At 37.0% G+C, this 27,415-nt stretch overlaps 1 protein-coding gene across 5 annotated transcripts in view; it reads left to right on the top strand.

Moving 5' to 3' along the window:
* Positions 1-27,415, top strand: part of DLC1 (DLC1 Rho GTPase activating protein) — a 237,199-nt gene that overhangs the window by 97,143 nt on the left and 112,641 nt on the right. For all 5 annotated transcript variants that reach the window (XM_072861421.1, XM_072861422.1, XM_072861420.1 and 2 more), the window contains exon 5: positions 4,470-4,503. In XM_072861421.1, the coding sequence (XP_072717522.1) occupies positions 4,470-4,503 (34 nt within the window). The remainder of the gene's footprint in view (positions 1-4,469; positions 4,504-27,415) is intronic.

Genomic DNA, 27,415 nt, shown 5'->3' with positions numbered 1-27,415 from the left:
AATTTTCCACCTTTTTCTTTCTTGCTGAAAGACAGCTTTTCTACCTAACTTCTAATGAAATTCAAAGGAAGTGAATTTAACCCAGTTTTACTGGGTTAACCCAGTATTTAACCCAGTATTACTGGTAATCATTTCTATCTGAGCAAGGCAACTGCAACTTTAAAGAAAAATGTCCAATATAGTGTTTTACATGCGCTTTACAGTCATATTTGCAGACAGAAGATATTTACAGGGAATCAGTTGCAATACACCAAGGATGCATACAAAAATTTTCAGTATGACAATTCAAGTAAGATTTTCATAGGTTAAAAATCACATTCTCTAATTTAAAAGAAAATCCTGAGTATATTTCAGCAATGGTCTGATAGGGATTTCCTACTTTTTTGTTTTTTCCCTTTTCTTTCTTGGTGCTGCTAAGAGCACATACTATTAAAAATATAGAGAGGAGGCTGACTTTGGGGCGTGTTTGTTGAAATCTGTGAAGGGGGTGTAAAAAGGGTGTGTGCCTGCTTTTTTTTAAAACGCATGTGACCCAATCATGTGGAAATTGTTAGTCCAGCTCTTTAATGCTGTAAGGAGAGTGAGAAATAATGTGAAGTTACAGTGAACCCATCTGGCCAAGCAAGAAAATCCAGTTTAATTGCTCCATCGCCAGAAATGTTAAATCACTTCCTGGGAATGCAATTCATTTGGAACATATGGAACTCCATAGAAGGTCTCCAGTGAATTCAAAATTGTACTGGAGATGAGAGCATTTCTCATAAGTAACAATCATGTTTTCCCACTGGGCAGCATGTAAGCAGTATGTGTAGCTGTATTAACAAAAAACTAAACCAATATTAGGACTGTCTGAGATCTTGTTGAACAAGATTTGCTCGTGGTTAACTTTATTTTAAATTTTCAAGAAATGCCATGTTCATTTAGGGTTTTTTTTTCACAGCTTTTAAGCAGCAATAGAACATTCTGACAGAATTTTTAGCTCATTTTACGTCTTGATTCAGCAGAATTACACTCTGTTTAGAAAACAGACATATTTGAAAGTATCGTCCAAGAAGTCTTTGTACTTTATGGATAAAGAGGATAGGGTTTTGGGGTGTTTTTTGGTTTGGTTTGTTTTTTTAATCAGGGACTTTACATGTACTATATATTTTAATAAAATAGGAAGATTTACGATTTTTCTGTAAATCTAAACCTTTGACTAAAAATATGATATATATACATATGAGTTCTCCTTAAATTGTAAAGAATTAATGAGTAAGACTTGCCTGTTTATATACATTATTTGAAGGAAAACATCTTTCATAACTGTTATAACGGATTCAGAATATATAAGTATGCTGCAGTACCATGTTCTGAGTCAAACATTCATGTTATTTGCAGTCTTTACAATGAGAAGAATATTGATATTCTTTGGAAAAAATATGCTTCCTATTCTGTTCTCAAGAAAAGATTTTACTTTCATTAATTTTATTCTACTATAAGGGCTTTTTTAGAGATAATTTCTTTTTTCTTTTTTTTTACTTGGATTCACATGGATTTGAGAAAATATTTGATTCTTGGAAAATCCTGTACTTTTTTCTTGTGCAGTTAATCAATATGACCAAATCAGAGAAAATTAGTTCTAATTTTAAAAGCACATGAAGGAAATGGAACCATGTTTTGCCAAAAAAGTGGGCTAAGTCTCATATCAGGAAGAAAAGTGAGGCAATAAAAATAAATCTGCGTATTTACATATTGCACTATGGAGAGCCTGGAGTAGTGACAAATGATGGTGACAGGTAGTCACCACTGTATGAGGTCCTTCTCCTAATTATTCTAGGAAAACTTATATACTTTGTGGTGCTATCATTTTGAATGTAGTTCTTTATCTGAATACTCTAGTAGCATTTTTTTTCCATGCACCTGACCTGATTTTAGAATTCTTACTTTCAGTAGATTGTATAATCCACATCGGTCTCTCTAGCATCAATCCTAATGAATTGCTGCAAGATTGCCGTAGGAACATAGGAAGTACTTTTATTTGCAGACTTCACTCTACCTTTAAATTGTCTGGAACTTACAGTGCTTTTTCATCCTAGTTAACAGAAGTACTAATTTTGTGACTTACACATCTGTCCTGAGGCATTATGGTTCTTTGTATTTCCAGCTACAGCTTTTTACCTGGGCTAAACCTGCTAAACAACTCTAACAAACTTTAGGACTAGCATCTAACAAATTTACTAAAATTTATATTTGGTTGTAAATCAACATGTTTTAGTGATCATGGATTAGCAACATTGTATATTTCCAGGAAATAACTTGAAGTGACAAATGGCAAGATTAACAATGTTTTAAAATCTGATATGCTCATATGCAAAAAAATTTGCATGCTGATATGAATGATGATGGGAGCTGATTCAGAAGTGTTCATTCAGGCCAAAGTCACTACCAGTCGCACTGCAGTTATAGACAACATTATTAAAGTCCATTTAAGTCTGTCATAAAGCCACCAGAGAAATTATCTTCTGCAATTGCCACTCTGTCATGTCCCCATTGAGTTCTGTAACTGCTTCCCCCCAGTCCACTGAATCATAGCTGTTCATCTTGGCCTTGCATTTTAGAACTTACAAAGGCTATCCCCATCAAACTGACACAGCTTATGATTTCCATGTTGACACTCCCCAGTCATCTCAATGTTGTCTTCTAAGCTTATCTTAAAGGACACCATCACACCTGCTTTGGTTTTTTTATGGCTAGCAAAGCTCAAAATTAAAACATGATAATAACCTGTCCCCATCTTTCCTTCTTTCGTCCTGGCCGTTCCATTCGATTTACACTAATGTTCCCTCATTCTTTTTTCCCCTTTTGTTGGGTTTTCTTTCCCTGTTTATTTGCTTGTTTGTCACCTTCTCCTCTTTACAAAGTTCTCTCTTTACACATTACTTTCTCAGACAAATGATAATAGTGAATCTGGGGTTTTCTTTCTTATTTTCTTATTTTTCTTAGCCATTGCGACCACATAGGTCTGGGAAAGAGAAGAAAATTATATACTGGTTTTCAAAATTCTATCAATTATTTTTAAAAAATCTGCACGAGACACTTTTTCTTTCTTTGCAACTGATACCTTGATTCGTCCTGTGATTTTATTGTTTCTTTGGCATGTTAACTCTCTTCAGTCTATGGAAGTTAATGCCTTTGCTGCGTTACTGGCGCAAAATGGTGCTTCTTCCAAACAAATGTATGTTTATACAAAGCAAGGGAAATGCTTTTCAAGCAAGGGGCTGCTGTCGTTTTGAATAATATTAGTCTGATGGTACGACATTTTTGAATGTCAAACTCAGGCAACAGATATTTAAGTAGGCAGAGTACAGGTGAAACAGAAAGAATCACAAAAGGATTCTTACAGCTATTACTATTCTGTAAGGTATTTATTAATATATATTGTCTAAGAGACATTCTATTTGAAATTTTGTACAAAATATCATCCAGGAAATGCTATAAAATACTGTTTTATATAGCAGGACAAATCAAATCCTGAAATGAAATTTTCAAAGTCTATTTCAGGAACTCTATAGAAAGTCTGAAACTGGCTGTTTAGTGATTTCTGTCCATCACTCCCCTCTTTCTTTTTCTGTGAAATCTGCAGCAGGAAAATCTGCTGAACAAAGACTAGACTGACATGAGTGAAAAGGATGTAAAACTGATACCTTAACTCACATGGCAGTTCTGCATACATTCATACCCAATCTGATTTCTCATCCAGCCTTTCTTACATTTATCATATATGCACTTTCTTTAATTCTGTTTATATGTATGCCATATAAATTCCATTTTACTATTCCTTCAATCTATAACCTACTTATTTTAGGAAAAATACACTCAGAAAGTTCTTCTGCATTAGACTGAAAAAAAGCATAATATGAAAGATTTTTACAGCCATTGCAAAAAAAACAATTTTCCAAGTCCAAAAACAATTACAGCCAATATGAAAACACTTCTACTACTTGTCTCTGAAAAATTATGTAAAAAGTAAGAAATTGGTATGTTATAGAACAATATACATTTGAGCCCAAGTCCTAACTATATGGAGTCAATGGCAGAACTGTGCTTGAGTTCTGCAGAAGAAAGATTTGGTATTTTAATCTCATCTTCAGCCACACAGTTTTTGTCTTATTTAGTAATTTCCCAGTGGAATTTTGTGGGCATGTATTCTAGGATGATTATTTCAAAATGTGATCATCGGAATATCTTATTAACTCCATCTCCTCCCTTCTCTCCTAGTCCTTTTTTTTTAACAGTAATTAGTTTCATAATAGATTATAAGCCACTCAAATGGGAACTGTATGTTTCTCTCCAGAGTGCTCAACACAGTGAGACCTCAGTTCTTTCCAGACCTTCTGGACACTCATAAAATCTACCTTAAGATTTTATAATGTTTCCCTAATATTCTTATTTTTTAAATAGTGGTATCATTTATTTTTTTCTTTCAGGCTATGCCAATTATTTCAGAGAAGGAGAAGGCTGGTAAGTAAATATTTACTTGTTTTCTCATTTCCTTGTATTTGTTTTGTGGAACACAGTGTTACTTAACTAAGTGACAAAAGACAGGCTTCAACTGTGGGGTTTCAATTGTGTAGGGTTACAGACCTGACAGCTGTCTGTGTAAAGGTTATTCATTGTTTCCTGAATAGGATATTTTCTTTTTCTGAAAAGCAGTCCAGCTTTCCATATGATACTAATAAAGATGTTTGAAACTATCCTATAAAGTACCCAGTTGAATTGCAGCTGCCCCTTACAATTGCAGCTCCCCCTAGTCTTCCTCTAGATACTAACTTGTTACTTGGTGTTAAAATCTATTTTGATTTATTTGATGTCTCAATTAACAAACATGGATGCCAATGGGTTTGTTCAAGTCAGTGGAATTTGATGACTTAGTGTGAACTTTACTGTCTGTCTTTAAGTATGGCAGGAAATTATGGTTATCTGGAGTATTTCACTGGAGATAATAATTTTTATTTTGGCTAAGTACTTCCAGAATATTGAAATGTTGTTTTTCTATTATTTTCTGTTATATATGTTCTCTGAACACTATACATACTTTGGTGTTGGTATGTGAAATCTATTAGTGATTGTCTGCTAGACACTGTCAAATGGGTGTATTGTGATAAACACTAGGGAACACTCCACTCTTAGCACTATAGTTCTCTAGAATCTCTGTTGCTTTCTTCGTCATTTATTTTAATTGATAGTTTGTTACTGTTCTTCAAATATAGCTTGAAAAATACCTCAAAGTATCCAAATGCCACCTGGCATTCTGATTTATGTCTGATTTTTGTTGGTGACATTTTCTTGCATTATCCTGGTTCGAAGTCTTTCTTTTCTTTTGCTTATTAAGGGAGAGGAATAAGTTAAAAAAAAGGTTTTGAGAGAAAAGCCACAGTGCTAATCAGTACTGTAAAAGCTATGGAGCTGTCTGGTCAGGATTGTGCTATTTTAGCTGTTGAAGTTCATAAATAATTCCCAAACTGTGACCCATATTTAATAAGCATTTCCTTTATAGGTTTTGCAGGTGGTATTATTTGGTATTTCTTTTTCTGAGGCACTTTGTATTTGGCCACATCCTTTAAATCATGTCCAAACATGCAAACTGATTATAACTGGCCCTACTATTTGCAGCTAATTTCAAATACTTTGTCAAGCAGCGATGCAACACTATTGATTTTTGTACATCTTTAGCAATTATGTACCATACAAGATTAAAAGCTATCTGAAAGTAATTAAAAAATCTTCAGGGCATAGAGATGTAATGACCCCAGTTTTACACTAGAGGAATAGAGCTACAGCAAGTGTTTGCCACAGCTAACGGCTTGTAAAATCAGAAATAAAACTCAAAGCTCTATGCTTACTTCTTCAGTGTCAAAGCTACCTATCATGTCAGTGTTGGTGATGGTATGAAATAAATGTATTTTTGACATGCACTTTATAACCTGTACATATGCATATGAATCTGTCTCTCTCTTCCTTCTTCCTGCCCAGACTTCAGTGTTATGTTTTTTGTGGACAGCATTACGTTTAATATTACATATATTAGGTAGAATTTCATGCCATGTGGAGTCAGTTTGCTGACATTTCCATGTACATGAGCACAAGCTAGACTGTAAATGGAAATGTGGTTGCCTTTTAATCAGTTTTGGCTTTTGTTTAATTCTTTGCAGCTCAGGAGCTCATGAGGTTATGGGGTTTTTTTGAAATATTAAGCATGCATTAGGGAGGTGATTATTTAAATCAGGCCTATTGACTGAAGTCACTTGGTCCTAGGGGTAGTTAGTGCTATTTTTTTCAAATGCGATTGGATCTTGATTCAGACATTCAGGTCTCATGTTTTGCAATTTAATTAGCCGTTGTTTGATCATTACTGCTTACACTTCACCAGACAAATGACATTGCATAAGACTCATGAATGACAAAGACATAAGTAAAGTGTGAAAGCCTTCAAAAAAGAATATAGCATATTTGCATGTCTGCTGTAAGAGAACCAAACAAATACTAATTTTGATATTTATTTGGAAACACCAACAATCTATGTCTTTCTAGTTTATATTATTACAAACAGACTAAAATATATTACAAAATATTACAGAACAAAAAGAAGGAGTTGTTTATTTTACTACTGACAATGCTAGTAACGCAGTAGGTAAAGAGATTGGATAGCATTGTAATAAAATTAAAATTGGATTAAAAATGCCCTCAAAATGTCTAGTCAAACATCTTTTCTCATTTTGATATTTTGAAGCAATAATTTCTTGTAGCTCCCTCTTTCCTACTTAATACTATTTGATTTCATCTGGGACTAGAATGAGAAATACAAGAAAGTAGAAAGGCTGTTCTTTCAGTGTTTCTGGTTCAGAAATTCTATATACATAAATAAAAACCTGTTTTTACAAGACTTTCTATTCTGTAGATTCTAGATACTTGATACTTTCAAATGCTTTTCCTATAGGTAACCAAACAGTTATATCCTTAAATGGACCAAGTTGCTTAAGCAGCTTAGAAATTCACACATTACTGATTATGTTTATAGCAGTTGTTGATCCTTGAAATTAAATATTTTCTCAGTTTTATATATTTTCCAACACGCAGTAAATTTTGACTACATCAAATACAAACTTTCAGATGGAGTACTTAAAAAAAAAAAAAAATACACACACTATTTTTAGATTTAGAGCGAAGCCAAACATAATCTGAAAACATTGCTACTTTTGTCAACTAATAATTCAAGAGTTCCTTAACCAGTTAATTTTTTTTTACAGTGGAAAGTGCAGTGAAACCTGCAATTGCAGAGTCCCTTTGGCAAAAATCTATAAATGATCAGTGTATTGAGCAGAACATCAGTCATGCCTAACTGTGTACACTATTGCTTCAAGTTGTGTGAATGAGGGCATTGCAAATGATGTACTGTGGCACCAGCTATTTCTGAGAAATGCATTTTTAAGATGTCTCAATATTGTTGACATTTCTGGCAATGGTGAAAAAAAGAAATCTTTCAAAAGAACCTTTTTGAGGTAGAAGTTAAGATCAAGAAACATGCACAGTCAGGGAAAATGATGGCTCAAGCCAGGAGATGACTCAGGGCTGGGACTATCGGCACCTAAATCAGGAATGCAGGCCAGCAACCAGCTTCAAAAGACTGTATTTTCAGATGCATCCGTCTTTCTTTTGAGTAATTTATATGTTCCCATGCCTTTACTTACCTTGCTGACTGTTGTGATTTTTATTCTCGAGTTCTGTCCACGAACTATGAAGAAATTTCAAAAACTATGAAGGATGGAGGGTTCATCTCACCTGTCAATAATGAAGGTGTCTGTGTCAGATTTAGTGGTGTTGGCTTCATTTATAGTTCAAAAATAATCAACATATGACCCTTTGGTTCACCTGGCTATATGTCAGCGTTTGGTTTACTGATGTGAATCACACATGAGACTTCATGAATGGTATTGGTTAACTCTCCACTAACTGTAGAGGCAAAATGGCTCCTAACATAGATACCAATAGTCAGTACGATGAATCCACTGTGAGGTTCCTAATTCAGGGCTAACTTCAGTTTCTGGAGCAGTGTTCCCAAAACAAAGGTGAAATGACTATAAGTCAATATTAGAAGTATTGCCTAAGTCTCTTTGTGGACCTACTTCATGATTTCCCAATTTATCCTCAAATATTTGTAGGGAATAGTGAACTCTGTGACTTAGAAACATTGCTACAACAGAGCCAGCGGGAGGGGTAGAGTGAATATCCACATCTGGTCCAGGACTAGCACAGCTTATTTCTCTTGAGGTGATGAAACTATGTGCTATCACATAAACAAGGCAGAAGGTTTAGTCTAGCCCTAAATAAATATTAACACCATTGGTCCATAATATTCAGCATTATAATAAATAAATTTTTCATGTGCATAAAAAAACTGCCCTGTAGTATTTTGGTTCAACACACATTTAGAAAAGTTGCTGCTCTAAAAATAAAATTAGCTTTTTATAAGTCATTGAGTACTACATTTTAGTTATTAAGTACAAACTTGGATCAATTAAAAACACAGAACACATAACTTAATATAAAAAAGCAAGTGACACTATTCATCTGTAGCAGTAAAAATTCCCTAGCAGAATAGCAAGTGAACATGCTTTTAAGAGCTTTCATGATTCTACCAAAATATTCCCTCTTGCTTTAAAGATATACTATGGAAAAAGTGTGCAACCTCTTTGGGTAAATCTCAATACTCTCTCTAACTAGTAGGTTAGAGAGGTCTACTTCAGCACAAATAAAAGTGTCAGTCTTTGACATGGAGTAGAACAGATTTGATAGCCCGTTTCTTGTTCATGATTTGGTGATCAGCAAGCAAACAAGATGATAAAGTATTAAGCACAGTCGAAGACAGCAGCCTCATTGGACCTCTGGCCAATGTAAAGTGTTTGAAAGCTCCCTGGTGTTAGTATTACAATATAGTCCTAGCAGTGAACAAGACTCATTTTTTTTCTGCATCTCCTCTAGATTTCTGGTAAAGATACTATTTAATAAAGTACAGACTCCATGTCCTTTGGTGTTAATTTCCCTGGTTGCCTTTGATGCACAAAGAAGACAAATACACAGATGATAAAAGGGACCTTAACGGCAGGGTATTTCCTCTCACAGACTCTAATTGTTGGTGTCAGGCAGTGGAGGACCCTTTGTGCTTGGCCCCATGGTGAGATGAGCTGCAGAACAGGAGGTGATGGAGTGATGACAAGGCGGGTCAGGCCCATCTGTGAGAACTCACAGCGGAGGACCTTGAAAATCCAGTAGCAACAGGTTCACTGTCATTAAACAAGGCACATAAAAGACCAACTGCTTGGCACACTAGGTAGAGCTCTTTTAATTTCATTCAATTTAACTGCAGCTCTAATCAAAAAGGAAAAAAAGAATATCTCCACTAGATTTTACAAACATGTTCTAGATCCAGAGAAATCAATTCTTTCCACGAGCAGTACCCACTGGACGCTGTGTTTTCATGAAGTCATTAAAGTTTCAGCCATACATAACTTATTTTGAACCTAGAACAAACATTAAAAAATTTAGTCTGACTGGCTACAGGATATCAGTTTCCACATAAACTGGAGGGAAATACAAGTTAATTGGCACAGTTACTAGTTTTCTGGCTGCTTTGCAATATCTCTAGCCAGCATTCTACAATAAACTGGGCAAAATGAATTATTAATGGTTCCTTTTTTTAAGTATTGTATCTGGTCTTAGTAGAACAGTCTTATTAATGCTTTTGTGAGACCTTGGTATGAAGTACCAGTTTCTACCTAGGTAATCTTTCTTTTACTGTTGATGTTGCAACAGTTATAAAATTTGTTTTAGCTGAGTGTTTGCTTTCTAAATAAAAATGTCAGGTGAGCACTCACACTTCAATCTGTCATACTAAAAAACAGTTACAGAAACTCTGCCAGAACATGCATGGATGTCTGCCAAACACCAACAGATGCTAATAGATATATTTTTATTCCACTGTCATTTATTTCATTACTAGAAAAAAGGTTTGTGATGCCAAGAGATACTGAAAGCTGACGTTTCATGCTAAGATTCCTGATGATGTTTAGTTATTGGGTTTTCTTTATTTTTTCTAATGCAGTAAAATAGCTGATGTCATGATTTTTGGTATTTGACTTTTAGTGGCTTATTAACCGCACACTACCATAGTTGTTCTTCTGAATAAATTACTTCACTTCTAAAAGTCACACCATATTCACTGTATGCATGTGGATATAAACACATACACTTTAAAATGCACGTAGAACTGTGTGAAGCCAAAGTCTCATTAACCTTAAGGTGCCGTGGCCATTTTTTTAGGTTTTGGAGGAAACAGTAGATCCTGGGACTGCAGCGTTCCTCTGAGAGTCCACTTAAAACTGTGCTACATGCACTGGAAGCACGATGGCCCCTAAAACTCCTCTTGATTGCCTGTTGTATATTACTTTCTTGAGTCTTAAAAAGTGAAGGCTAGGGCCAGGTAGTGTGAATGTGCTCTGAGGGGGAGCCAGCAGTCAAGAAGGCCGTCTACCATTGAAGAAGGACACAAACGTTCACGTCCTATGCCTGAACAGGAAAACAGGTGTTTGCTGGAAGGCTAAAACAAATTTCATGAAATCATTGCATAATATTAAAGTACATCTGAAGTATCTGAGAATTAGCAGAACCTCTTGTGCATCAAATTCCTAAATATTTAGCCAGCTTCTGTTTTCTTATTCCACCTGCATTAGCATGGGCCATCAGTATGGACCTGCTTTTATACTTCTTTGGAAGAGCTTTTTAAATCAAAATATGCTGTTGTTATCTTCAAAGGCATTTAATTTTATTAATTTCTTTAATATAGTCTCATCTATTTTGATCTTTAAAATACTTAGAGAGAAAAGCTTAACTGAACTATTTTAGGCCAATAACAAAGGCCATATTATTTTTACATTGCATCGGTCCATATCTCGGTCCAAAGCTTTAATGCTTTTGTAGCTATGATATTTTTCTAGATTCTTTGATGATTGTGTCAATTGTGGAAACAACTTTAAATATTTCCTCAAAAATATTCAAATGTCAGTATTCACTTTAGAGAAAACAAGTAGTGCCTCAGTGCCTTATATTCCTGTGGTGAGCAATTGAATTTTGATTTCTTTGCTGGTTTGCTGTCTTTTCTTAAGTTCTGTAATAGAATTACATTATTCTAATCAAAATATTTCCCTGTTAGGTATAAAGATGTATATAGTGCCAGCTGAGTGATTACTGCTGCCGGTCATCATGCTAAATCTTTCAGCTGTCCTTTTTCTGGCCAATCCAATGTGTTTTTAAGGCAATATATACCTTCTTTGTTAGGGCAAGTTATTTTTATCCCAGAAACTATGTGATTAGAAAAAAAAAACCATTAGCATTGAAGTCTTTTAACCATATTTTTACATTAATAATATAAGTTTCCTCACAGATTGATAAGTTGTGAGAATGTCTCTCATAACAGTCTTCATCACCTATTAGCAAAATACAGTTAAACAAAGGATAACTCAGGATAACTCTCTTAAAAGGGACCTTTGGAGGTCCTTTCTCCAACCTCCTGCTCAAGCAGGACCAGCCCTGAGGTCAGACAAGGTTGCTCAGGACTTTACCCAGTCCAGTCTTGAAAACCTCCAAAGATGGAGCCTGTGCAACCTCTGTAGGATACCTGCTCCACTGCTGTACTGTCTCCGTGGAGGAGACAGTTTTCCTTATATCCAGTCTGATCCTTTCTGGTTTCAGTTTGTGCCTGTTGTCTCTTGTAATCCTCACATGCACAATGTGAAAAGCCCAGCTCCATCTTCTTGCTGCCCTCCCATGAGGTCCTGGGGACCTGCTGGTAGGACCCCAAAAGCCATGTCTTCAGGCTGAACAAGTCCTGCAACCTCCGTTCACAGGCCAAGTGATCCAGACCCTGATCAGCTTGGTGGCCCTTCCTGGGACTTGTTCCCTTTCAGTGATGCCTGTCTTTTACTGGGGGGATCCTGAATCTGGGCTCAGTATTGCAGATGTGGTCTAGCAAGCACTGAATAGAGGGGGATAATCCCTTCCCTCCATCTACAGGCTACGTTTTTATTGATACATCCCGGGATGCTGCCAGCTCTCTTTGCTGCCAGGGCACACTGCTGGCTCATGCTCAGCTCGCTGTCTGCCAAGACCCCAGGGCCTTTTCCATAGAGCTACTCTCCAGCCAGTTTTTTTATCATGCACTTATCCACCCTTCCAGACTGTAAAATCCCAACTTGCAAACAAAAATATTGTGTGAAACAATGTTTCCTGATTGAGCTCTTTGTTGTCAAAGTAGAAAATACAGTTACTTTCTGCAAATTCAGTTCAGTATTACATCATAACTAATTATAATGTGCTCACATTTTAGAACACCACCATACAGACTGTAAACTGGTAGTCAGTATATTCTGGCTAGTATCATATATTTAATCTTAATCAAGTTGCTTTTCAGTATAAAGTTAGTTATCAGTTACACAGTGGTTTGGTAGCATTTATATTATTCAGCCCAAATTGTGGTCTCTTATTGTATTGGACACCAGAAACACTCTAAAAGAGGTAGTCCCTAAGCAAAAATAGCTTTTAAACCAAAGCAAACATGAAGAAGTTTTTCTTCCTTTCCTTTTTTGGCTATAACAAGAATAACAGAGAATGGTGATAACCAGTTAATCAAGTTATTTCTAGCCTAATTTTGTTTGGACTGAGTTCACGGTAAAGATTTGGGTTGATTCTGATGAAATATAAACTAATTCACTTGGTCCTAATTGATACTGACATGTAATCATTAGGCCACAGTTTCCAAAGTAGTGATGTGACTGTTGATTTGGAAATCAGGTGATGGGCTTTCTTTTTCAGTGTCCAGAAATAGAGTCAGCTTCTGAAAAGCTGAGATGCCCAGAGCCAAATTTTAAAATTAACCTTTGGCTACATTTTCATAGTTATTTAGGGACCTGAAGATGAAAAACAAGCTCTGTATTGTGACACCTGCTAATTGTACACTGATTCCCAATAAAGATTACCTTTGGGCAGTAAAATCTGCACATGGTACAGAATTATGAAGGTATCTAGTCATTTCTGAAAAATTTAATAAGCTCTTCTTTACTTCTTTGGATTCCTAGACAACAATCAAAACATCTGTAAGATCATATTATGCTCCTGTTCTCATATTTGAAAATAGGACTTGGACTGCTAAGTGGTTTCAGAGTTACTGAAGATGAACCAAAGATCTAAACAATTTTAAATCATCTTTAATATGAAAAGCTTAGAGCACTTAAGAAAGTGTGGCAAGATAACTTTTCTCTTTTTGCATCCGTTAAAATAGAAGGGTAAGAAACAGTTTCAGTCTCAGATCACCTGGGACGTGGGCTTTACTCCACAAAGCCAGCACAGGTTTTTGTTGTTTATATATTTTAGGTACTTACATGCACACTTTAAACTCCTGTCTTATTAGAATAAAAAGCTCCTTTTCACAAATCCTTAGGGAAAAGAGAGAGCTCTTTGATGTTTGATGAGAAGTCATGCTTATTTACATTCCTCTAAGGACATGCTGAAAACTCAGGTGAGAGACACCCAAAAGTACGCTTTGGATTAGGCACACCTGGAGGCAAAGTGTCTTCCTGATGTGGAATCATCCTTGGCAGCACAATGGTAGGGCTGTACGTAACTGCAGCGTCAGAGGTTGCTCAGAGTTTTTTTTCCATGATAGAGTTGTTGGCTTGTGCTCTGAATGCCTTCTGGTATAGCAAGTGATGGTTGAGAGAATTGCTGTATCTGCTTGTAGTATGTTCAGCCTAAGCAACTAGATCTTTTATCATCTATAAACTCAAAGATACTAACCATATCTGACAAAAGGTGTTTTTCATTATCTTGAAGATTTTGAAATCCCTCGTGGTATCTAGGCATCAAGTTTAGCCATTGTCTCAAATCTCCTCTGCAAATACTCTTGTAAAATCAGATTGCTTTTGCACGTATCAGGAAGTGGCAGTCACATCAAATGCTGATTCTCTAGCTTATGGTAGATGCCATTGGTCTTTAAAATGCACCAGTGTAGGATTCTTATATGCAAAGTCAGTCAGTTGCCTCATGCGATTGCTTTATTACCATCTTCAATCTACCTCTGTGTTGATTTTGGCTATTAGTGAATCTCCCCTTCATGACATTTCAGGAAAGAATCAGATGATAACTGCATGAAATTATTGCTTAATTCATAAGTATTACAAAGAAAGAAAGAACTGAAAAACAAGTTTATTGATAGATACAACCGCCAAATGGCCTACAAACTATAAATCTGCAAGAAGTTATTCCTGCAGGTAATCATTCCAGTCGCGTGAGTTTGGACTAAGCTTGTAAGTAGAAGTTTGCTAAATCCAAGTCTAAAATTATTTCTCTGCAAGTTTCTCTCAGTGAATAGCCTCTTTAGTTCAATCGGTAGGTATTAATTTAAAGCCCAGTCTACAGTGGATTCAATTGCACTTGCTGCTGTACTTTGGCCTAAAAGAAGAGCAGATATCTGGTAACCAATCTCAGAGTGCTAGCAAGGTACATCATATCTCAGTAGCCACCTATAAGCAGAACTGAAAGGCAAAGAGGAAAGTAACCAGGGATTTTAATACATATCAAAATATAGGCTTGAAATTAGAGAAGACCAGTCGAAACCTGTTAAAAGGCAAGGAAAAAAATTAATAAAATAAACCACTGCTTCCTCCAGGCAAGTTGTCTAATTTACAATGTCATCCCGGAATCAATGTTTCTTCATGTTGCAAGGAAGAAAAAGAAAGACTGAGACTTTTGTCAAGAATTTGTTATCTATAATTGACTTACATAGAGCACTGCTTACAGAACAAAGCCCATGCCTACACTAGAAAGATTTTGCTCTTGTAGTTACCATGGGAGGCTCTCAAAGCAGGGATGAAACTCCAGAATGTTCAGAGAGTGCCAAGGACTTATTCTGGTGGTATAGCTCACGCTAACTCTTTGAGCGGAATAACATTTTTTGTGTCAGCACAAGTATGTCTTTGGCAGGGCTCTATTTCACATTCATAACTGTTATACCTGCTCTGGCAAAACTTTGAAGTGTATATCAGGTTAATCAATTTTATCAGGTATAATTTCATCATTATCAGGGCATTTGTGGCTGGGAAATTATTGGAAAGTTGAAAGAGATTCATGGGAATTATCTCTAGTTTTCCTAAAATTTCTTTCACCCTTTTAGGGCAAGATCTCACACTTGTACTTTTTATACAGATCACACTCACAACTTAAGTCTGACTCTATGTTATGGATCCAGACTAGTATTTGTAGGAAAAATGCCTTTTAGCAGCCATTCAATTAACTATTGCAGGATTAGACAATAACAATGAGTCAAGTAGAAGACTGTTTCTGGCACACAAGTTAGAGGGGGATTCACTGCTAGCTTGGAAGCAGTACTGGCTTTTTCAGTCAGGGATTTAGTACCTGACATTCATTCTGATAGTGAAAGTTCATTTCTTTTTTTGGTCTCTCAGCACAATAGTTATCCATGTTTGATTACTCTGTGTTGATAATCATTTGACATTATGTGCAATTGCTTGTCTCTTCCCATAAAAGAATGAGAGGACATCAAATGATGGTGGCAAGTTCAAAACAAACAGGGGGAGGCATTTTTCCACACAATCTAAAACCGAACTGTGGGGCTCCTTGTCTCAGTATATTGTGGATACTAAAGTTTTACACAGGTTTAGAAAAAGTCTAGACAAAGTGACAGAGAAATTAATTAGTATAACCCTTTCCTCAATTAAATTAATGACAGTACTACCACTGATTTTCATAAGATTTACCCAAATCATAACCCTCTATGTACCAATCCAAAACTTGCCCCAGATGTCAAATTAGTATTGCAATATTTCCCGTGGATAAGTCACTATCCAAATATTGAATTAGTTTTTAATGTGTCAGAAATGGTATTTTGTAGCAAAAATTTATTGAATATTCAGCCCTAATATGTACACCAAATATAATTTTATTACATGAGTGTTTCTTATGTTTTGTAGGAGGCATGTATTTCCTTCAGGAAACAGTACCAACTATCCATCATCAAATTAAGAATACTATGCAACTTACAAAGCAACAGCAAAAGTCCTCTACATGTTAGGAAACTTTCTAGCAATAATTAGGGGGATCTTAAAATTTGCAGAAATCAATCAATGATCAGAATACAATAAGTCAAGGAAATTCTTCAGCTGAATAAAGAGCAAAGGAAAAAAAGTGAGAGCGTATGAGCGTATCTCATAAGAATATAAAAACACAAACATAACCAAAGACCACACTAAAAACTGTAAAGATATATATATATATATATATATGTATATTACAGTTGTAATCAAAACTTCGAATGATTTTGTTTTTAATGAGGAACTGGACATTGAAAAACTCACCAAGAAAGGTTCCAACCTGAGAAGTTGCTACATATATTAACTTTTGCAGTACATTTCAAAGACATTTCCAGAGAGGTAATGTATGCCACATTACACAAACTAAGAGGAATAAGAAACAGACATCTTTTCATAAAACAAATCTAGATAAAAATCTTCAGCAAAGTAAATTACATTTAGTTATATTAAAAGACTGAGAGATAACAAATGAGCCAAATTTTTTTCCCCTAGAATGATCATTATAGCTTAAGTAAGTTAAGCTAACTCTACTGATCCATAGAAAGAATTCCACATCTGGAAAATCTTTGCTACATCTGTGTTGGGGTTTCACGCTTTTTGGTGCTTTGTTCACCAGTTCCCATGACTCTAACTTAAACGTCCCTCTTATTTTCTTAAGTGCATTCCAGTTCAACTAAAGATGTAGTGATCATTTAATTTCCTAAGATCTATTATTTAAGCTTCCTTACCTGTTTTCCTTAAACAAAGCAAAACAAACCCTTAAAAATAATGCAACATAAAAAGACAAAATAACTGTCTTTGTAGTATTCTGCAGTATGGACAATTGTTTTAATAGACTGAAGTGGGATGGAGAATTGTAATTGTCAAAGATAACAGACAAGTAAATGTGTTGGTACTGTAGACTTCCAGCTGTGTTTAGCAAGCAGCAGCAAGCACAATGCTACTAGGTGAGACACACTCCAGCACCAAAATTCCCTGTCTGCCATGTATCATGCAGTAGCAGCACTGCTTAAAATCTGAATTGTATTGGCTAAATCAATACAGTGCAGACAACCAGAAGACAGTTGGCTCCTATATTCCCTAATAGTTGTTTCCTATATAGTGCTATACAATTGCTTCCAAGTGCTCTTTCACTCTTCATTTAGAAATCCAGGAGATGAATTTAGAAATCCAACAATGACAAAAACAAAGTACCACAAAAAAAGTACTTCCCAGAACTGGGAATTTCCACTCTTAAAAGAGCTCTGGGCTGTCACATAAGTTTGTTTCATTTGCACTGTCAGAGGGAGGTATAGGCTAAATGACAATCAAACTTGGAGTGCACACATCCAGCAGCCAGTCACCAAGGACAGAAGGGCACCTCATTCAAGGACTCAGTCACACAGCAGGATCTGTACAAGTAAACTAGATGGGACATGGGCTCAAGTACTGACATGCAGTTACCCCTCTTGTTTACTTATTATCATGCTTCCTGCTGTAGTTTTGGCCCATGCCATCTGGTGCTTTTCTAGATGAGACCCATTAACACCTTGGGAGATAGCATGGACCAGGGACTGTTTGAAAACAGCAGTAGTAGGACATTCACCCTTGCTCTCATTGTGAGGTCTTGATCAAAAAGATCAATCAGACAAATTCATTTTGGCGTCTCTTGTCTACCACTAACTTCTCCAGGTTTAGTCCCTGCTTAGAGGATTCAAATATGAATTTATGAGCAAATTACTTTCTCGATGGACATGCCTTTAGCCTTTTGCTTCCCAGATGAGGTTTGGGAAGGGCAATAGCTCTTGTAATGCATGGAAAATATGCCCCAGTGAGATTCTAGCATAAGGACTGAACCACTGCTTTCACCTAACTTTTCTCTCTGCTTTTGCTCCTTCTGACAAACTATCTTCAAGGTTATATATTTGAACATTTACTGAAAAGGAGATTCTGAAAATGAATTCTTTTGGTTACAGACAAATGGGGCTGGTGATTCTGCACTTTTGCCTTTTAATTTTTTAACTATCATCCAACAGTAATTATTTCAGGAGGGAAAAAGGAAAAAACAGTGAGCCAGAAAATTAGCTGTCCTGCTGCTCTGTTCTGCATACCTGGAAAGTGGGATGCAAATGACTTCAGCTGCCTTTATGCTTCCTTAAATTGCAGGGACAGGTAATTCCTGGCATAACTGTAGAGAAGAGGTGTGGCAGGCGGTGCTCTGGCAGGCAATGATGACTGCTCCAGCTTATGCTCCCCGAAGAGCAGCTCTTTGTACCAGAAGTTGCTGCCCCAGTGCTCTGCTTCCTCTGGGACAAGCCTTTGGAATGGGCAGAGTTATGCCAAGACACGTTTAGCACTTGCTGCTCATGTATCCGTACCAATCGTATTTTGGATAGCGTGCTGAGTTATTAGTAGGGGTAAGTGGCAGTCACTGTAGCCATAATTATAGCCTGAATACCAAATTATTATCTGCATGAGTGCTCACTCTGTCAGCAACCTAACTACAAATTGATGAAACCAGACAAAACCTCACATCTGTGTGATAGAGAATAAAGAAGCTCAGGGGCAGGGCTCCACATTACTTTGGGAGAAAACCAACCCTGTTTAACATCCCAACCCTATCTGCACTGAGCAAGCATTGCCTTACCAATGTCCTCACACAATAGGAGTCAGGATTTGCTTTTATTCCTAATGAACCTTTGAACAGCAGATCTCGCTGATAAGGAGCAGCATACTTCATTGATTCAGTCAAGTGACAGTCAAGTGAACTCAAAGGCATAATACTTTCCTGAGCCTGCAGCAATTAGACACTTACCCACTAATAAAACAGTCCTTAAAGAAGTAAGAAAAGTGTGCTATACTCTGAGCAACTCTGGTTCATGCTGTAAATAGCACAAATTTTGGAGTACACTTTTATCATAGAATTAGGATATCCTCTTTCTTCACATACTCCTCCCTTACAATTTTTAAAGCATTTCAGCTTTTAACATTTTAAGGAATTTCACAGCCTGTAGCAAGAGATGTTCTGGTCATTGTGCTAAACAACCTGATTTGTTAAATATTGGTGTTTACTACTGAATCTTTTTAATTATTGGAGCAAACAACAGTTGTAAATCATAGTAGGAATTTACATGCACTGTAATTTAATTCATGAGGTGTTAATGGCCTTCGTGTTTCATCAATTAAGAGATGAAGTTCCTTGAGCAAGAAAAGGCTAATCCATATTCACAGCCAAAAAAAAAAGCCCTACATTAAAGTGCAGAACATGTCAACTGACCCTACATATCTGTAGCTGCGGGATAAAACACATTTCAGAGGAGCAGTTATCACCAAACCAAAATTTACAAGCTGTTGAAATTTAAATGAAGGGTTATTCTTAAAGAGCATCAAATAGATTAAGGTAAGAAAACTGGAGTGCCATAATTCTGCTCTCCAGTGATGTTATAAAATAGATATACCATTATGACTAAACTATAATCATATCTGTAATACCTAATTATAGTTAACTGATTTTGAAGGTGTAATACAAATTTTTTTCTTTCCTTCATTGCCTGCTCTGGATTTTGAGAGAAACACTGCCTAACTTTCAGGCTGAAATCAATAAACCATTTCACATCTAACCCTGAGAGGACACAGGCTACTCTGTAGCTTAGACTGCAGTGCTTCATGTTGAAAGCAGCATAAACTCATGAAGAAATGTGCCAAACCTTATAGGCCACTGATTCATTTTTAATGAGATTTGGTTAAGTTTCCTATGCACCCTTCCAATTATTACTGAACATTATGGAACTTTCTGGATTTAATACCCATATGAGTTCCATTAAAAATAGGGAATCCATTTCCACTTTAAACAGCATTTATGAGGGTTGAGCTGGATTACACTCCACCATGCCCTCCAACTCCGTGCTTCTTTCCAAGCCCTTCTGCCTTCACTGCCCTACCCCAAACATCTCCTGAGTGTGTTTACTGGGCTTTTCCAAAGAAGACCTCTATGGCTTCAGGCCTCCAGGTCCAGAGCTGACCCCAACTAGCTTGCCAGACCTCTGGATATGAACTCATGACTTCATTCTAAGCGACAGTTTAATTCTTCTAAGGCTTCTAAAGTTTTAAGTAAGCCAACCAGTTTTGCATAGTATGTGGGGTGTTTTTTAATAAAGCTCTTTTTTGCTTGATTACACAGAAAACACAAAAAAACCAAATCCAGCATTCTTTTTCTTGCATTGGTTTCCTCACTTTTGTGGTATATACTTCTGGATTAAGTCTGGTCGTCTTGAATAGCTTAGGATCTTACTGTAGGTCATGTTATGTCACTTGAATGGAGGAGTATTTCCAGCTCATTTTCCAGAGCATTTTCCTATTCACTAATGCAATCAACAGAAAGTGATGACTCAGTCTATGATAAATTGTCCAACTAAGTTCATCTCTACCACCTCCTGCTAAAGCTTTCTTGACACCTATTCAACAATTAATTTCCTTCACAGTTCCTCTTTGATAAGTTTCCATTCCTTCAAGCCTTTTCCTTAGTAATAAGAAAGAAATCTAGCTCCCCCGGTGCTATTCATCACAAACTATCTGCACCACAAGAGCTGACCAAAAAGCAAAGTTAGAGTCTGAACCAGAGCCTGGAATGAAACTTCCTTATTCAGTAGCACCTACAAGGACTCACAAGCCATGTGCACATTCCTCTGTTAGTGTATACACCAGCCAATACAGTATACTGTTTATTGTATAAAGTGTATGACTTAGCTCAGTATGATTGTATCTCTTGTCTTCCTTTCCTGTATGCTTTTAAGGCATTTTCTCATCGTTCTTTTAAAGTGTTCATTGAACATGTAACCAGGTGAGCATGGTTATTTATCTCATATTTCATAAGGAAAAGCTACCCAACTGCAGAATAAAGCAGACCTTCAATGGGAATTGAATACTTTCACCATGTTCTTAGTATGTCTATACTTCATTTTTCATCCCTTGGCATTACAGCGGTCAGCTGTAGTATGCTCAGCCACCTGTATGTAGTCTACCTACCTGAAATATTGAGAGAGGGATGTGAATCCCTAAAGGTTGTAGTAATTGTTTAGCTGTGGATGTCTATGCGGATTTCTATTCAAATGCATGCTGTCAATTTTTAAATGTGATTTATAGCCCAGCTTACAGTTCAGGCAATAATTCCTGGTTTTCATTATGCATGAATCTGCTATGCTTGCAAAATATATATCCTTCTTCATGTATTCTGTGGGCCAGCTTGTGATTCACCTTTGCACAGACAGGTTGCAAGTTGTAATTGCTTGAAAGAGAGCTTTGTGCTGATGGTGAGTCACAGTGTTGCTGCCCCAACTGTATTTCACTGCCTTCTAAGTTCAGGAATTCAAGCATTTGCAGTAAACCAGATCATTGAAATTATTCGCATTACGTCTATCTATTTTTTAACCTACATTGTTTTAGTAAGCTGGCTTTCAGCAAGCTGTGCAAACACTTGCCCCAGTACCGAATGAAAGAACAGTTTGGTGTAATAAGGGACACAGACAAAAAAACCATGAAGAAAGAAATGAGATATTTCTTGTAGCAGCCTTCTGCTGCTAGTGTCTTAGGAAATAAATGCCTTAAAGAGGCTGCACTAGATGCAGACAGGCATAGAGAATTTGGCATAGAAAATTTACTTAAATACTAAGAAGATGCAATTCTAACTGACCTAGAATTAGGACCTGAAGCGGCCACATAGCCATTCAAAAGCTACTACAACAGTCTGTGGTATTTAACAGCAACTATGGACTCCCTTCAGAGATTTGAGACTTACAGACTGTCCGTTTGCAGACTAAACATCCCCCCCTTCTACCCTTGTGTTTGCTGTGCTGGCGTGGTCATGAGGTACATATATGAGCTACATAGCCATCCTCATCTGGACTCCCCTGGTACAAGATACGTGACCTGCCTCAGTTGTGCTGCCTTTTGGGACTCTTCCACCTGTACAGTGTCCATCGCATTAGTCCCCTAATCTGTTCCTGCTGGACTGAATTTTCTGTGGATTCTTTAGCATTTCCAAAATTATGTCACACATTCACAATGCAAACCATGTCTTTACATAGACTGTTGATATATAACCAACTCCTTCTAGTCCTTCCTCTTCTTGCTAAGGGCTACTGTTCCTAACAGAGGTCCCCACCATTAACATCTTTTATTTCCTGCCAGGAGTATAAAGGTCAAGTAACCTCCATGCAGAGAGCGCTCTGCTGGGAACTGTACCAGCAGTGTGTGTTTACAGTAACACTAGACACCGTTTCAGAATAAGTCAGCATTTTTTGCGCAACAGCAATCCAGCACATTGGTTCTCAGGCAAGGAGGAGCAGAATGGACCTAAGGTCAGCATGTGCTTGCTGCTAACGCAACGGATTTTGTGAACATATATGATTCCAGCTGCCCTCCTACACGCACTTCTCTGAGAGCAGCATTTTTATTGAAATCCATACAAAATCCAGTTCTTTGTATCAAGCTTCAGCCTGACACTAATCTAGCCTTTTCTGAGCTTCCTTCCTTGGTAGATGTTAGGGGTTAGCAGCTGGTCTCCCATTATTTTTCTAAGAGAGCTCCTTTCATGGGGTGATTGTCATCGAGAAACTAAATATAGTAATTGCAAAAGTTTGCATGACCTTTTCTGTGTTCCACACATTCATTCTTGTCTTTACATACCAGGCACAACAATGTGAAAATCACAAGGAGAAAAAGTCCCTTTTTCCATAAAATGGTGCAGAAACATCTAACCTTCTCCAGAATATGAAGTTTTGCAACAAGCGTGAAGTTAGATGTGACCAGTGAGCAGGGCATTTGTGGAAGGACTTTGAGAAATTACAATATTCAGAAAACTGGAGATAACCTAGATTCCTTTGGTAAAATAGAAAAGATTTCATTTGGAATATATTTACATTTACTTTGTATTACCTCTTAGAGAGAAGAAAAATATAACTGCTGAGGATCAAAATATACAGAGGGTTTTGGTGAGCTATATGTTTAATATTTCATAGGTAGGTATGAAAACTATATATAGACCATGTTTTGGTTGGTGATCAGTAGTACTTAACTGAAAACATTGTAGCAAAGGCATGTGCATAGATGCATAAGATGCAGATAAAGATCTTAATTTGAAATTAGAGTGAAAACACTTTTTCTGCAGTCTTCTCACCTCCAAGGTATGGTAAGCTTTAAAAAGGGCATGATTTCCCTAGATGAAGACTAGTAAAAGGTCTTTAATCTTGCAGGCCCAAAACCCAGGATCTAACTAATGTATCTTTGATCTAAATTAATTTTCCGTATCTGTCAAGAACATACCTGACAGCTTTTTAGAAAGTTTATTTAAAATTCTACATCACTCTTAATCCTAGCTGCCAGAATTTATTGTTTATTAATTTGATTGTCCAGATGCTGAAATCTTACATAGGGGAGGAGTTTTTCAACATCAAACAACTAGGTTATTTAGGTTAAAATGAGGTTAATTAGGTAACTGAATTTAATCCTATTAATTGAAACTCACAGCTGTCATGACTTTGTAGGGACAGAGCTTTTCAAAGCTTGTTTAGTATTGAAGGACTTACATTAAAACCTGTTTTTTAATTGCCCCTTTGTTTTTTCTTATGCGTTCTCATATACAGTATAGATTTAAGTTCTGACCTTTTGAAATACATTTGTTTTGTTTCTGACTTTTATGACCAGTTAGCCAAGCTCAAATTTGTTATCAGTACACTAATAGCTGCTCATTCCACTATCAATTCCAAACTTCAAACAAGCAGTCTAGAACCAGTCTTTTAAGAACAGTACAAGAGTAGAAGAGTGTACTTGCTTGTTGTACAAGAGTACAGCATTTTCTCCTATAACTTATGGTGAGAGTTTTCATTGAACTTAAAGAAGTATTTTATTTTGGCCCACATATGTAATATTTTCTAGTACTCAACTAAAGGGTAGTATGTTTGGATTGAAAAAAACTTGTCAGCATCCTTGTAAAAATGCTATCCTTTCATATCCTCTTCTAAAGAACTTCAGTGTTTCTCTTTCATTTGGTTCCTTATGCATAAAGTGTTAAAGAGTGTCACTGACATGAAAAAATCTCGTGCTTTTCCTTCAAATGTCACCTGAAGACACACTCATTCTGTAGTAGTGCCTTCAGAAAGCTGCCAATATGAGCAAACAGGGCTGAGTTGATTTAGCCCATGAAAAAGCATCCAATGGGTGTCTGCTGTTTCTTTTTCTTTCTATGGTTTGTTGTGTACAACAAGCAATGACACCTGTGTTTAGCCTGTAAACACATTGAGTATGCAAGTGCTAAGACTTAGTACAGCAGATTCGCTATCTGGCTGTGTCTGCTGTTTGTTCAAATAATGACTGATAAGTGAGCTTAGGTTCTTGGGATGGACTGACATGTGAGTGTGTATCTAGATGCATGTGTGTGAGTGTTCTGCACTTTAAGTATTGCTTAAATAATATGCATATTCATACAAGAATCATTTAGGCTTTAAAAGATAATGCTCCTAAAATAATGTTCTCTGTTTTCATCTGTGCTTTAGACTGTTATCATGGTTTAACCCCAGCCGGCAACTAAGCACCAGCCAGCTGCTCGCTCACTCCCCCCACATTGGGAGGATGGGGGAGAGAATCAGAAGAGTAAGAGTGAGAAAACTTGTGGGTTGAGATAAAGATAGTTTAATAAGTAAAGCAAAAGCCACACACGCAAGCAAAGCAAACCAAGGAATTCATTCACTCCTTCCCATGGGCAGGCAGGTGTTCAGCCATCTCCAGGAAAGCAGGGCTCCATCACACGTAATGGTTACTTGGGAAGACAAATGCCATCACTCTGAACATCCGTCCCTTCCTCCTTCTTCCCCAGCTTTATATGCTGAGCATGATGTCCTATGGTATGGAATAGCCCTTTGGTCAGTTTGGATCAACTGTCTTGGCTGTGCCCCCTCCCAGCTTCTTGTGCACCTGGCAGAGCATGAGAAGCTGAAAAGTCCTTGCCTAGTGCAGCAACAACTAAAACATCTCTGTATTATCAACACTGTTTTCAGCACAAATCCAAAACATAGCCCCATACCAGCCACTATAAAGAAAATTAACTCTATCCCAGCCAAAACCAGCACACTGTACACTGTCCTTATTTAAGAGCAAATAAGGTATATTGAGAGTGATGTATGGCCTTATAGGTGAGTTAGTTTGCCAAAACATTTACAAAGGATGTCTGGTTCCCCTGTCTTCACAGGGAATTAATTTGAATTCTCCCCCTACGTGGCACATAGGAAGAAAGGGAAATTATACCATTGTCTGTCAATATAAAATGATGAGGTAAAAGTCCAATGATGATGTTTGATTGAGCATCTTCCATCTGCCAGTATCTTTGTCATTTCATGGTCTTAAGTCCCCATGTCTAGTGATATTCCATTTCTTTGTCCGGTTTTTAAATCAAGCTGAGAACTGAACTAAAGACTTCAGTGTTCATGACATGAACTTTGTAGAGATTCTGCTCTGGATTGAGCCTGTGAGAGAAAAGTGAGGCAAATCAGGGCCACTGTTATTCTGCAAATGTCATATCAGTCATATGAAAGAAGCAACAGAACTATGGCTGGCGCAGCTCCTTTCTATCAGTTCTCAGTTCCTAGGGATCAGGGGACCAGGAGGAAGCAGATGGTAAGAAGTTGTGCAAATATAACAATTTGGTAAAGTTGTTGATGAATTTGTGTAGAATAGATGTGAGGCCTACCCTTTTCCAGAAAATTTTACAGTAGTGGTCTTTAGCATGGCAGAACCACTATACTTCAGCCCTTTATTTATGAGGTCTCCAAGCTTCTGCTGCTGTCCATCAGGCATAGCCAACCCAGCCCTGCCAAAATACCCTCTATGCCAAGAGTGCCTTGGAGGCACTAATTTAAAAGGGAATTTTCAACATTTGTAAGGGATTTAGACTCATTGCTCCCACCAAATATTAATAACCAGAAAATAGCCAATGAAAAGGTACCAGAAATGCAAACCTGGCAAGCTGTTTTTCCAGAGTTTGCAGACGATTCATGTAGTTTTTTGTGTGCACCCCACTGGCCTGAGTTTGGGAAAGAGACTTTTTGCAGAGCAGCTTGATGGAGGCCTTTCCAGCTCTCTGCTCAGTGCTGTGGATGGACTGTCAGTTGTGACAGTCACAGAAATCTTGACAAGAGCTCTGATATCAAGTTAAATGTTCTATGATAGAAATATCCCAGATAAATTATTCAGAAAACCTGCCTGGAAGAATGAGATTCACAGCCTGTAACCTGTCAGTAGAGATCTATTGAGTTTAGCACTCAGGATACTCGCTAGCGTGCGTGTGTATTTGACACTTCTTCCAACCTCTCCCATCTCCCCTCCCCTGATATTTCCTTCATCTTGTCCTTTTCTGATGTATTTCTGCATGTAACACTGGACTGAAAGGAATACAGAATCCTGTTGATAGCTTGCGTATCAGAAGACCACCTTTCAGTTACAAGACTGAAGTTTTGATATGACAAATTTTATGTCTGAATATCAGGTCCTTTTTCACCGGGAAGGGGTAGCAGGTTATCAAGGGGTTGCAAAACTTTCCGAGCAAAGCAAACCTACTTTCAGGGTCAGTTGTTTCTAAAGAGGGTATGAGCTACGATACTGATACATGCTTCCTCTAGTATTATATTCTGCTTGTTTGTCGTACTAAATCTTGCTATTCCAAATTTGATCTTGCTACCTTCTATGTTTAAATATATACTACACTGAGGACTTGCACCATAGCTGATATATGCATCCTTCTGTTTTAGATTTGCACTTTTTTCTCCTTTATTTTGTACTCATATATTTTATTTTGTCCTTACATAAACTCCACAGATTAATTAGTCCTAGTTTGGAGGAAAAACATACACAAACACAACACTCCCTTCAATGTCAGAGCAGTGTTTTGAAACCTTGTACCACCTTAAACACTTCCACTCTTTTCTTGGTGTGCTCACCCTTTAAATACTTGTAGGCTGTTATCATTGCTCTCCCCTTGCATTATTAGCTGTCATTTGGCTAAGCAGAATATGTTTTAGTCTTTCCTCATAAATCAAACTCTCCAGCCCCTTAATCATTTATGTTGCTGTTATGTGAATTCCTTCAAAACTTGTTGACATCTTCATGGTACTGGAGAGGCTAAAACTACATGCTGCACTCAAGAAGGGATTCATTTGTACCAAATAGAGTATATCTGGTTGTTCTTTATG

The sequence above is a fragment of the Ciconia boyciana genome, chromosome 5 (genome assembly GCF_034638445.1).
Source record: "Ciconia boyciana chromosome 5, ASM3463844v1, whole genome shotgun sequence".
Taxonomy (NCBI): Eukaryota; Metazoa; Chordata; class Aves; order Ciconiiformes; family Ciconiidae; genus Ciconia; species Ciconia boyciana.
Note: the sequence above shows the minus strand (reverse complement) of the source record. Positions and strands in the feature narration are given on the sequence as shown.